A 13,843-nucleotide genomic window follows, 5' to 3' on the forward strand; every position below is an offset into this window, starting at 1 on the left:
ACCCATTTGCATCTTCTGATATAGATGATTCTACAGTTCCATCTTTGACAGCTTAAAGTATTTGTGGAGTTATATTTGATGCTTTCAACAAGCCCGTTTGCCATTTCTCATTGACAACCATATTTTTTCGCACGTAGAGTCCCTTGTCTATGTTTATATCATCTGATTAACCTGACCATATATAGTGTCAGAAATGGGAATGGTTGTTCTTGCTTTTACAACGGTCACACAAAAAGTATGATCCTTTTGGTCTGTTACTGAACACAATCTAGGTCTCTCACGAGTAACAGATCAATCAATCTTCATCCAGTTTTGTGGTGCCTACGGAAAAAAGAAGTTTTTTGCCACCTTATATATGATATTAGTGCATGAGCTATAGCACTAACTCCACCTTTGAGCTTCGGCAATGTTTTATATCAAACTAATTAAATCTAGCTCTTTTGATGGATCAATTCATCAACTTTATTAAAAAGAGTATTAATTTGATCAATCCAAGTTTTTGTTTTTTGGCTTGAATGATTTTGATAAATGATCATCTGTCACAAAGGCTTATATTATCAGGAAAAGGTGAGTTTGAACTCATGATCACCTATACTCTACTACCATTATATATTACCACTTGGCCTAAAAATTAAACAATTACAAAATGGTAAATTTAATTTGAACAGATTTATTAGAAAAAATTTATGTTGTTATTGGCTGCATTATATTATCTATTGCTTACTAATCATTGTCTTTCTCTTCAATGCATTAATCCTAAATCTTTTGCTATAATGGTAGTGTAAGTAATTGATCAAACAAAGCACAGAGTTGTTTCAGATCCTTTTTCAATTGGTTAGTTCATTTAAGATAAATCGGGTATTGCAGGTAGCATCAGCTCCATGAGCATTGCCTGAGATCAATGAGACAACTGAGGTGACAAAGACTGAGGAGATAATCAAGGTAGAGCCAGTGGCTGCACCTGCTGCCCCAGAACCATTCACTGAAGAACCAAAAGAAGTAGCACCTGAAGCCCCAGCAGCGGAGCAACCAGCTGCTCCAGAATCTGTAGAAGCTCCAGTAGAGGTTGAGACCAAGGATATTGTGGTTGAGGAAACCAAGGTTGAGACAGAGGATCCAGCAGCAGAGAAGCCAGAGGAAGAGACTCAAGAAGTGAAAGCAGAACCTGTTGCTGAGGAAGAGACCAAAGAAGAGACTGTTGAAGCCACTGAAGTAGCAGCAGCCCCAGCTGAGGTCAGGGCCGGCTCAATGCATGAAGCAATTGAGGCAACCGCCTAAGGCCCCCTAAGTTCCTAAGGCCCCCAAATTTAAGCAATACAAATATCTCTTTGTCATTGTGAGATTAATAGGCCTAAAATATTAACCAATAAAAGTAAAAGAAAAAATCAAATTTAAGTAATAGAGATATTTCTTTACCATTGAGAGTATGAATTAAGCCCCAAATATTAACCAATAAATTGAAAGTATTATTAATTTTTATATAAAAAAACCACCAAAAAAAAAAAAACATTGACTGTGCAAAACAGAAATCAAAAGACAAAAAAATCAAAATCAAAATCAATCTCAAACCTCAAACCTCAAATATTTTTAATGAATTGTTGGAGAGTGACTTTTTCATATGTTTCTTAGCAACGCATTGGACCCTCCTCTCCGTTGAGCGTTGCCCTCCTTGAGATTTTTGCACTTCTCTGAAATGTCTTATTCTTACTTACTTATGTCGTTGTTTGGTTCTTGCTACTTTGTTTTATTTTCTCAGAATGTTTACTTGGTTGTTTGATACTTTTGCTACACTGTGAAACTTTAATCTTTTGACAAAGCATAGATGTGTCAAATTGGGTTGGGCTAGGGTCCTTGGGACATGTGGTAGCATAGTAATCTCCAACCACTCATCCCTACATACTTATCTCTTAGGGTTTTTTTTTTTTTTTTTTTTTTTAAATTTTATTATTATTTTAGTCACAAAAAAAAAAAAAACAAAAATTTAAACAAATTTTACGTTCAATTTCTTCTTTGTTTCTATGTATATATGCATATATATTTTTTTGGGTTTTTAATTATAATATTCTAGTTGTTAACAAAAAAAAATTAATTTTGCTAAAAAAAAGTATAAATAATCAGTTATGCCACCAAAAAAAAAAAAGAAAAAAAAGGTTTGATTAGTTATATTGAAGAAAATGTTAAAGAAACTTGAATACAAAATTTTTTTCAATAACTTTTTATCTTAAAAAACAGAAAAAATATATCTAAATAAAAATTGATATAAAAAGTTAAATAAAAAATTTATTAATTTAATATTATAGTATGAGAAATGCCCCACATAACATTTTCGCCTTAGGCCCCACAATGTATTGAGCTGGCCCTGAAAGGTCCTTGTGACTTTGATGGCTATGAAGTATGGTTTAGTCTAGAACTTATTCAACTGGGTCACAAATCCAAATATAACAATCATTCGGATGTGATTAAGCATTGGCTGATTACCTAGTTTGATTGAGATGTTATTGTTTGTTTCATGTCTCTAAATAAACTAACTAATAGCTAGATTACTCTGTTCTGTATTTTTTTTTCGTTATTAGTTTTTGTGAGATTAAGGCTATATTGTCACTGTTTGAATACTGGAGTTTGAGACGTGGATAGAAGAAGCTCCTCTGTCCATTCACAACTCCTCTTAGATGTATCTAATTAACATTTTGTTTTCTAAATAAAAATTTTTATAAAAAAAAACCTGTTGGAACTCCCAAAAGAAAAAAAAAAAACTAGCACTACCTATCATAATTTTCGACCAGACTATTCCTTTGGTTTATGTCAAATCAAGCTTCGTTATTATATCAGTTCAATTTGTACGCATATATATATATATATATATATGAGATTAAATTCTATAAGGATGGGGTGTAAAACTTATGTTTTACACCATCTAATAAGTGATTGCCACATTAACATTTTACTTAAAATTTATTAAAATTCAATACATCCTACCATACCTAATAACATCTCAATAGATTCCCAATTTGGTTGGATTTATATATGGGTATTAGAATTGATTGAGTGTGATTGTGTTTATTCTTAAATATGTGATAAGATGATGTAGCATGTTGGGATTGGAGGGGTAAAACATGGGTTTTACACCACGTCCTTATATATATAACGTAAATTAGTCATGATTTGATTTTCAACTTGTATATTAAGCATCTCATGAAAACAATATTAACACAATCAACCATGAAAATCTTACTTTTGTCCTAAGCAATTTATGCAGTGGAATAATGAATTATTGCACAAGTTTAATATTTATCATTTGCTATATTTTATAAGATATATGAGTAAATTTATACAAATTCTATTTTTTATCCTCCTATTTCTCTTCTCAATCAAATAAAAAAAAAAAGGCATCCCTTCACTTTTCTACCATTCTAATAAAAAACAAACAAATGAAACTAAAATATCTTCTATTCTTCCACTTTAACACCCTCTCTTCATTTTTTATCCTCTTCCGTTTTTATCCTCCCAACCAAACGGATCCTTAAACTTATAAGAAACTCAACATTAAAAAAATAAAAAAAAAAACAAAACAAAAGTAGTGAGTGACAAAGTGGCACAAACGATTTCTCTATTTTAGAGACTGTTGGACCTTCATTTTAAGGGTTTTACTCCGTAAAATAAAGAGAAATTCGGCTTTTGGAGAAGCTCTAAGATTCATTAGCCATTCATGATGCCGAGTAACTCAACCATGCATGAAAGCTCTAATACCCGTGTACTTGAGCATTGGATTTCAATGCCAATGGCCGTTTGGATCACTTTCTAATACCTATATTGCTACTTGATGAAGGGAAAAATCATGTAGATCTGGAGATTGCCCAATTAATGGTCTAGTGTTTATCTGGTGACAATTATGAGAGTGAGTTTTGCACATAAAAGTACAAATTTTGGTTTAAAACCGTCTGTACTCATTAGGATAAGAACCTACCTAAGATACCATATCTAAGGCCTTTCGACAAGTATCCCATTTCCTCGCAAAAACAAGTCAAACCAGACCCAATATCCTGGACAATATCACCACCACCCCATCAAAATACCGTTAACCACCTAGTAACAGAACAATTAAAACCCTCATATGGTGTAGACCAACTCCATAACTTTCAGTGCATTTGTTACAAGTAACTTATTTGATTAAGAATTAGAAGAAATCAGTCTTAGGCTCTTGGGATTTCCAGTAACTACTTCCACAAACAAGGAAAGTGAGAAACATAAATCTTATAATACGAAAAATACCCAATTCAGAGTATCAGAAGTCTAAGTGCTCATTCATCCCAATTATCCTTACCTAGTTTTAAGTTCAAGCAATTTTCAAATGGGCATGAATTAAATCCGCAGGTACATTGGTCTAGTAGATGCCCATGTATATGCAAAGAGAGACTTCATGCTCCCCCACCAAACACTTCATGGTGTCTCGCTGCCTCTTGGAGACCTGCGGTTGTCATCATCTTCATCAACAGGGCTCCTATCATCTCTAGGGCTAGCACTGCGGCTGCGACCATTAGCTTCAGAAGGACTTCGATAACTCCTAATAGGACTCTCTCTTTCAGGGCTAACAGGACCTCCTCCACTCTTCCTCCTAGGGCTGTCACTGTAATCAGACCCGTCTTGATCGGCAGCCAATCTGCTGTTTTTGGGAGACGGGGTATGTCTCTCCTGGGGACTGCCATCATCAGGTGTTAGGCTGTGCTTCCTCCCCTTGGAGGGAGGTGGACTTCTCCTTGGCTCAGGGCTCCTGTTGCGAGGACTCCGTGATCTCCTATCTTCACGCTCAAGGCTTCTATTTCTCCTTGCTGGGGATCTTGATGGGCTGGCAGGAAAACATGATCAAGTTAAAGGGGGTATGCAAAACATATATGACAAAAAAAACATTAAACAGGATTTAAAACTGCATTTCTTTTGGGGTGGGGGTAAAATAAAGACCAATTGACCAACATTTCTTCACCCAAGTAGTAATTTTTACCCTTTACTGTTCTCTCTTTTTATAACAACCCCCCCACCCCCAACCAAAAGAATCTACTACACTTGGTTAAATGGCAGTAGCAACAGCACACTTTTAAATCCTTATGAAAAGTGAGGTTTAGCCACAGTGAGAGGGGGAAGAGGAAACTCTAAATAATGGCCTGAACTTTACGACACATGTTCCCCAGCTAATTGTGCAACCACTTTCTCTTAGGGATAACAACACACTTTTAAATCCTCTCATCATAACAACAGAAAATGATCAATTACAAACTACAAAGTCAGTTAAACACCAAAATCAAGAAACATCAAAGAACTGTACAGTCCATAGCTCACCTGTAGCTGCGACCTCGACTGTAACTTCGGCTACGGCTCCTGCCACGACGAGGAGAGCGAGATCTATCTGGTGATAGTGAATCACTTCTTGCACGGCTGCTATTAAAAAAAATAAATAAGTAATATAAGAAATGTGAAGTGATAAACATCTTGCTTTAGCAATAGCTGGCTGACTCAGGAAAACACACACACAGCAGAGCAAACAAGTCAGGAACTCTTTGCAACAATAAATGACCTTAGCTTCTTGGGACTGTTCTTGCAGTTCTTCTCTATATGACCTCTTTCTCCACAACGATAACACTTGTTTTTCCAATCTCCAGCTTTGCAATCACGGGCCCAATGCCCATCAATGCCGCAATTAAAGCACCGCCCAGCTCCAGGAGGAGGACCTCTGCCCAAATATTCACGGGAACCACGTGGCCCCTACTCCACATCAAAGCAACAAAAGAAAAAAATAATAATCAGATTAAAAAAAATAGAAAACCAATTTACCAAAAATTAATTGATAGAAACATAGAAAGAAGAACATGAATAAACTTCCAACCGTGGACACTTGAAAATGCCAACTCATACAATAATATGCTAATTCAAGTGCAAAAAATCTCCACAGTACTAGGAGAGGAATAAAGCAACCCATTCATATTTAAAACTTCCCATACAGGAGGTTAGGACCTTTAAACACTAAACCAGGTATCCAGAATACCAAATTGTGCAGGCTCTACAGTCATGGGGAAAAAAAATGAGAGCGGAAAAGAAGAACAAGCATCAGATCATAATAACCAAAAATAAATTTATTCAACTTTGGAACATAAGGAATTAATTTAACAAAAGTAAAAGCATTACACAGGCAATATACTAATAATGTCACGAATAAGTTGGGAAAATTATTGATAACGTGTCCATTGACTTTTTTTTTTTTTTGTTGATAAATGATAACATGTTCATTGACTTTCCAAAGAGGACCATATTTTGGGACATTTCAAAATGGAACAAGGTAAATGGTACAGGATGGAGGGGGAAAAAAGGCATGTCAATCATGATATGCGCAGTTCAACTGTGATGGCCAGTATGGCGAGGAGACACTTCTTTCACAAATTCTCTTTACCATACCACCATACCAATAGCACAAGTGTATTAAGGTTTGATGTAACATGAATCCTTAAGAATCATGATTCATGAGATTAAAAGATCTTACCCCCTTTGCAAACTCTACAATAATACGGCTTCCGTCAATATCCCGTCCATTTAGTTTATATTGAGCATCGTCAGCATCTCGGGGATCACTAAATTCCTGTTAAAAAGAAGTGAGAGCAAAAACCCACAAAGGGACATCCATATTTTTTAATCTAAAATTCAGCTCTCTCAAGAAAATAAAAAGCTTTTGATCTAAGCCTTAGGAAAAATAAAATACGGAAAGGAGGAAACTTACAACAAAGGCAAAGTCCCGCTTCATATCCACATCTCGTACTCTGCGGAAATGGTTGCCAGAAACAGTAAGGCCATCATTACTTAACTACTGCAAGTGTATGATACTTCGCCCCTCACAGACGAACTAAACACCAGTTTGAGATTGTTGCCATTTGCATAAAAACACGCATTAACATAACAGAAAGAATCGCGAAGTCCTTTAGACACTCGACAAGAATTTCCACCAATTCCACCAAGGCCACCCTCCCACCAAAGACTTCCCGGTTTGGGCAAAACCCCCAGAAACCTTCAACAAGATCATTCAAGTCAAATTAAATGACACCTAGGGGAAATTGTTCCCACACATAACATGATGAATAGTTAAGGTGATCCATACGCAAAACAAGCTTGGGAAAGACCTAAATGTCCTCTACAGCTCAGTTGAAGACACACCCACATCCCCCGATTGATTGCTAACTTAAGGACTTACTATGTGATCCACATAACATATTAAGTTAAACTATTGGGCACATACCACAAATAATGTGTTTAAATGTTCCAATATACAATAAGCTTAATAACACATTATGAGAAAAGACCAGGAACAAAAGTTCCAAAAGCAACAATAAAGACATGGGAGTAGCCAAACCATGATGATAGCACCATTTCTTCTCAAAAAAATATATAAAAAATTTGTTGATAACATCATTACCAAAATCAGAGAAGACTTTTACCTAAATTGATCGGAAAACAAGCATCAATTTTAGAAAAAGATAAAGAACTAAGCTAAGCTGATGAGGAGCTTCTGCATCTGGTTGGGAAAAATTTACCTTCCATATTTGTTGAAAAGGCGTTCCAGATCACGTGAACGTGTCCGAGAAGACAAGCGACCAACATACAGCCGCGTTTTGCTACCATATCGATCATCATAACGAGGCATTTTTCAAGCTATAACAAAGTAAAGCACAACATCAACAACCACAATAAGCCCCAATAATGCAAACAACAAAGTTCTGAACAATTCAATATAAAAACACAACAAAGTCACAAACAAAGCTTTTCTCTTTATCAGTCAGCAATAATCATAAAAACCCAAAATTAATTCATCCCAGTGACATCAAAAAACCCAAAAAAAAAAAAAAAAAAACCCACACCCCTAAATCTGGCTTAGGTTTGAATCAAAGAAAAAGACTCAACCTTGGAGGTTCATTGTTCTTTAGATAACCATCAGCATCACACAATATATACATAATTACATGCAAAAACAAGTACTTGAATCCAATTCAACCTAATTAAACCCTAACCCATAATGTAAATTCAACAGCTTCAAAAGCGAGCTTGGACACAAATTTCTAATACAAAATCAAAATTAAAGACATCAGTGGACCCAAATCGAAAAACAAGGAATGAAATTTATAAGAATTCGTAGCTTACCTTTACGTGGTTATTGTCGCAAAAATATTTTTGATAACCCTAGAGCGTTCGAAACGGCAGAGAGTTGGTGTGGAACTTTGTTATTTATAGAACGAAAAGTCAAGTTTTTAGTTTTTCACGGACCAGATTCTATTAATCCAACGGTCAAGATTAGATGATTGTATAGATTCACTGACACCGTGTGTGCTGTATGAGTGCCTCACCGGCCAATCAACTTCTAGCGTGTGTTGATAGCAGTCCACTGGATAGTCTTTCACTCTTTTGACTTTTGGTCCGTCAAGGAAAACGGCATCATATTACTGTCCAAAAATATGACCGCCTTGATTAAGATAAAATATTATTTTGGTCTATAAATTTTACTTAATTTTTTATTTTTGTTATTAAAAAAAAAATCGTCCCTAAGCTTTGAAAAACTTCTTTTTTTCATTCTTAAAATTTGCAAAGGTTTTTTTTTTTTTTTTCAATCGTTTATAGATGAAAATAGGATTGCAATTTTTTTTTAAATAATGAAGGAATTAAAAAATATATTTTCTTAAGTTTAAGGACAAAAGTAAAACATCTTTAATAATTTAGAGATGAAAAAAAAAACTTTTCAATAGTTTAAAAACGAAAAATAAACTTGTTAAAGTTTAATGATGAAAAATAAATTTTAGTATAATTTAAGAACTTAAATAGTATTTTACTCTTCAGATTATCATCAGTAAATGTTTCAAATTGACTTATTTATTTATATTTATTATTATTATTATGGGCAGTAATAAAACAGAAAAAAAAATGAACAAACTTTTGAAAAAACTTTGTATTTAATATGAACGTTCATGGCTTTTTTTTTTTTTTTTTATATTTAATTTGAAATTTTGAAATACTTGGACAAAGCATAACTAGGGTGTGAGAAATTACCAAAAATCTTATCCAACCAACCAGTTGGTTCCAACATACCCTTCAGCAACATGGTTTCGCACGCTGAAACCAAATTAAATATATAGGGTTCGTTTGGATAGAATTTATTTTGATAAAATTGAAAACTTAAGACTAAAAATGTTATAGCAAAATAATTTTTAAATATATGAATAATACCGTGGGATCCATTTTTAATGAAAAAGTTGCTGAAAAGTGATATTTGTAGGTCTGTGAACAATGCACTAGTGTACTATTCACGGTTGAAAAGTCAACTTTTGCGGCTACTGTTCATGAACAGTAGCCGCATTACTCCTTGAAACGCGTGAAAAAAAAAAGGAGGAGGAAAACACAAAAACGTGCAAGCACTTAAATGCAACGCATATCCAAACCCAGCAATAGTTTTTAAGTAGGTTCCAATTAGTTCAACTGGTAAAGTCTCTGATGGTTATATAAGAGATCTGGGTTTAATCTCCACCTACACCAAAAACTGATTAATGTTTTGGTCTGATGATAAAGAGCTATAATCAGGAACGGACATCATAAGTTAAAAATCTCTCAAAAAATATATATATATATATATATGTATTTTTTAAAAATATTTTCCCGCACATAGTTGACTTATGTGAGGGCAAATGGAAGACTATTCAGTATGTATTTACTTATCAAAAGAAATTGAAGGCAATCTATAAGTATGTATTTATTGTAGACAGGTTAATTATGGAACTACATGATCTAATGACATTATGATATTGTGAGTACATAACCGTATTTTGGAAGGGGAGGTGTCAAGCAAAGTGTTTGGACTCAAGACAATCAACTGTGATCAAATGAGTTTAGGCATAATGTCACTTTTTTTTTATTTTTAGGTAAGTTTTAGGGAAAATTATTTAGTATACTCGGAATACAATGACGTGTTATTCCTCCTTTTACATTATGATAAATTTTACTATTTATTTAATTAATAGATCTACCATGATGTGAAATGAATAAGTATCATATCACAATATTCTAGAAGCGCCTAATAATTACTTTAGATTTAGTATAGTGATTCCACATGGTCTCACAGCGTTTTTTTTTTTTTTTTTTTTTTTTTTTTTTTTTTTTTTTTTTTTTTTTTTTTTTTGAGGAACCACAACCTATTTACTTGAGTGATGCCCATCATGTGCGTGTAGGAGCTATTAATTGTTATGGCCCCCAATGGTTAGGCATGCCCAATTTAATGGATGTCTTATTCCATAAGAGCACTCACTTTTTTGCATGTATATTAGAAAAATGTGTAAAATTTTTATAATTTTGCTTAAAAATGACTCACATCAGTTCATGTATAATTGTATAAATTTATAAGTTTGCAATAGTAATTGTATAATCTACACTGACACTATTTATTTTACATTTAGTTTTTTATTTTTTTACATATCTAGAAAATGAAGGAAGAAAGTGGATGGTAGTTATTGTTTGTAAAAAATATTAAAAAAATTTAAAAATCAAGAAAATATAATATTTTAATGAAATGTAGTATAAAATAGATAATCTTGTGTGAAGTATTTTGAAAAGTGAATATGTCAAATAAAAAAAAGTAAATTCTTATATTAAAATAGGTAAAAATTTATGTACAAGCTTCTTATACAAATGCTCCAATGCTTCAAACATTCAAGTGGATAATATTTAGCAAAAAAATCCAAGTGGATATATGCATTAGCCGTTGCATGCCTATCAATGGGGAATGGCTATATATGTACCTCATTGAGCTAAGTTGTGCACCACCTTCAGGAAGTTCTATTTTTGCTCCATGCAAGCCAGACTCAATATAATTTAGGGCCTAAATCCATAAATTTAAGTGGGATCCTTTATATTTAAATATCAATTAAATAAAATTATTTAATACCAACAAAACCAAGGTTAATTTGATGAATTAAACAAAATATTTTGATAAATTAATACTAACCAAATCAAAGTTAATTTTATATAGAGAAACAAATATTATTATTGGTTCAAGAATAAAATTTAACAAAATAAATAAAAATTTATTATTCTTTTAAAAAAGTGGTTTAGTTTATCTTGAATAAGACAATGCATCATTATAAATTTTGATTTTGGTGTTAAGAAAGAGATAGAGATTGTTTGGTATGTGTGGGCTATATGGGATATTGGTCTACAAAATTAAAGCCTTATAACATTTTTTTCCCAAACAGTTGATAGTTTTTAACTGGATTAAGTTTCTATTGGTCTAATATTTTGGAAACCTTTTTGGAGATAAGAAACCACTTATTATTATACAATTTTAGAAAATGTTGAAGGTATTACAAATTTTATTACATAAATCATACAACTAATGTGACAATGAATATGGTTGGTATGCTTCAACCATTTAATTAATGAATGTTTGAATTGTTTTTTTGTGACAAGAGACATCAATTTTTAAGCTTTATATAAGAAAGTGCAAATTACAACTTACCAACTTATGGTTTAAAAGCTGATACTATGCCTACCTGAGGTTCATTCCGTTAGACTTCCGTAACCCACCTCTGTACTTTCACATTTAAAAACACAAAAAAAAAAAAAAAAAAACATAACAAAATTAAAAGAAACAAGGTCAAAAAAATGGTTTTTGTAACAAAATTTGGAAGCTTCAAGAGCTATAACAAGAACACAAAAATAGGATGACATCTTCTGATAGAGTGTGATTTAAAAGTTGACACTTTGCCCACCTAGGTTCATTCTATTAGAGTTTCATAACCAACCTCTATACTTTCACATTTAAAAACAAAAAAAAAAAAAAAAAAAAAAAAAAAAAAAAATAACAAAATTAAAAGAAACAAGGTCAAAAAAATGGTTTTGTAATAAAATTTGGAAGGTTCAAGAGCTATAACAATAACACAAAAATAGATGACATTCTGATAGAGTGTGGTTTAAAAGACGACACTTTGCCCACCTGAGGTTCATTCCGTTAGACTTCTGTAACCACCTCTATACTTTTACATTTAAAAACACAAAAAACATAACAAAATTAAAAGAAACAAGGTCAAAAAAATGGTTTTTGCAATAAAATTTGGAAGCTTCAAGAGCTATAACAAGAACATAAAAACAAGATGACATCTTCTGATAGAGTCATTTGTATGTTGAGTTTGGCATTGGTTTTGAAAAACTTTTTTTTTTTTTACTATTTAACTTATTTTTGCTATTATTCATGAGTCCCATTGCACTTTTTTATACTATTCATTAGTCCTACTATACTATTTCAGTTACTCTTTAGCTTTATCTACAGTATTTTTAGTAAAAAAATTTTAATTTCAGTTAAATAAGTTGTTCCCAACGGACTCATAATCCAATAATTTGCATGAAAGCTGTCATTGCCTCAGTAAGAGATGACATCTTCTGGGGCTTTCTTTTCACTTCAGCAAAGTTCAAGTTCAACTTGTCATTAATGCTCTTCACAATAGCAAGCAAATTCCTCGCTATACTAATTGCTTGAATTTGCACTAGCTTTTGTGCCAAAACAGGAATTCCCACAATAGATTTATCAATCTTGGAAAGCAGAGGATGTGATAGCCAAGCCCAATATTAACATTGTCATTATTAAGAGTAATGATAGGGATACATAATTCCCTATAATTTTGTACCACAACTCACCATGTGGGGAGTTGTGATTGGCAAATGTGTAATGGTGGGCCATGTGGGAACATACTTTTGCCAATCGCAACCTGCCACATGGCGAGTTGTGACACAAAGTTGTGGGAAATTATGTGTCTCTAGCATTATTCCAACATTAACCTTCCCAACAAGCCCTTCAAGAGCCTTGTCAGACTTAATAATAACAACAAGAGTCCTCCCACCATTCCTAATCTTCCACTATCATACCACCGCCTCATTACCCACAACAATAACCATCTCTCTGCAGTTCAACCAAGGCAACAATATGCTTTATTTGTTTCAATAATGATATTTTCTAGAAAATAAGTCATTTTTCAAAAAAACATTTTCCATAAAACTATCTCATTTTCCCATGTTTGGTAGCAATCTTAATTGAGTTGAAAAACAATCTCATAACTTCTCTTATTTAGCTTGCTGTGAGATAGAGTTGTTTTCCAAAAAAAAATTAATGAAAAACAAATTCTTAAAATAAGCCATACTTTTTATGTTGACTAAATATAATTTTCCTTTGACTCATTTATTCTAATGCTACAAAACACTATAAAATACGGAAAACTATCTTTACACAATGTTTTCCATCGAAACAAATAAAGCGTAAAGTTAGCCACTTATACACGCATCAAACCAAATCATTTCAAAACTCAAACAGACTCCCAGATCTAAAATAAATTTCTAAATGCCAAAGAAAAAAAGTACAATAATTGCTTTCCTTGATCCATATTGAGGGGTTGGAGAAAGGAAATAGAGAGTAAAGGAGATGCATAAAATTTTTTGAGCCAAGCACCATGAAAAAATAAAATAAAGCCATATTCAATGAAAGTCGTATGAATCTCGAGAAATCTCCCTTACCGATGCCTTTTACATTTCATAGCTTCGGAAAATAACTTAGCCCCGTTCATCTTCGGCGTAAGAGCACTCGATCAATGAGCTATTACACACTTTTCAAGTTGGCTACTTCTAGGCAAACCTTATGTTGTCTCTGCACCGTACCCCTTTATCACTAAGCTATCATTTAGGGGCTTAATTGTGATTCGAGTTGTTTCCCTCTTGATGATGAAGCTTATTCCCCATCATCTCACTAGTCGACCTTGACCTATTATTTTGAGTTCATATCTAGTAT

The 13,843-nt window shown here is 33.0% G+C and overlaps 1 protein-coding gene and 1 pseudogene across 2 annotated transcripts; one reads left to right on the forward strand and one right to left on the reverse strand.

Moving 5' to 3' along the window:
- Positions 1–193: 193 nt before the first annotated feature.
- LOC112037392 (fruit protein pKIWI501-like) lies at positions 194–1,278 on the forward strand (annotated as a pseudogene).
- A 2,958-nt stretch (positions 1,279–4,236) lies between these two features.
- On the reverse strand, positions 4,237–8,263 carry LOC111999218 (serine/arginine-rich splicing factor RS2Z32). Of its 2 annotated transcripts, none has more exons than XM_024031339.2 (7): positions 8,173–8,263; positions 7,569–7,686; positions 6,761–6,800; positions 6,527–6,622; positions 5,567–5,754; positions 5,332–5,427; positions 4,237–4,843 (listed from the first exon to the last, which is right to left on the reverse strand). In XM_024031339.2, the coding sequence occupies exons 2-7, from the start codon at positions 7,676–7,678 to the stop codon at positions 4,438–4,440; spliced, it is 936 nt and encodes a 311-aa protein (XP_023887107.2). In that variant the 5' UTR covers positions 7,679–7,686; positions 8,173–8,263; the 3' UTR covers positions 4,237–4,437. The 2 variants fall into 2 exon arrangements, with proteins under 2 accessions (XP_023887107.2, XP_023887106.2); XM_024031338.2 differs by having other exon boundaries at positions 5,332–5,430.
- Between the last annotated feature and the right edge of the window lie 5,580 nt (positions 8,264–13,843).

The sequence above is a fragment of the Quercus suber genome, unplaced genomic scaffold, assembly GCF_002906115.3.
Source record: "Quercus suber isolate HL8 unplaced genomic scaffold, Cork oak 2.0 scaffold_88, whole genome shotgun sequence".
NCBI lineage: Eukaryota > Viridiplantae > Streptophyta > Magnoliopsida > Fagales > Fagaceae > Quercus > Quercus suber.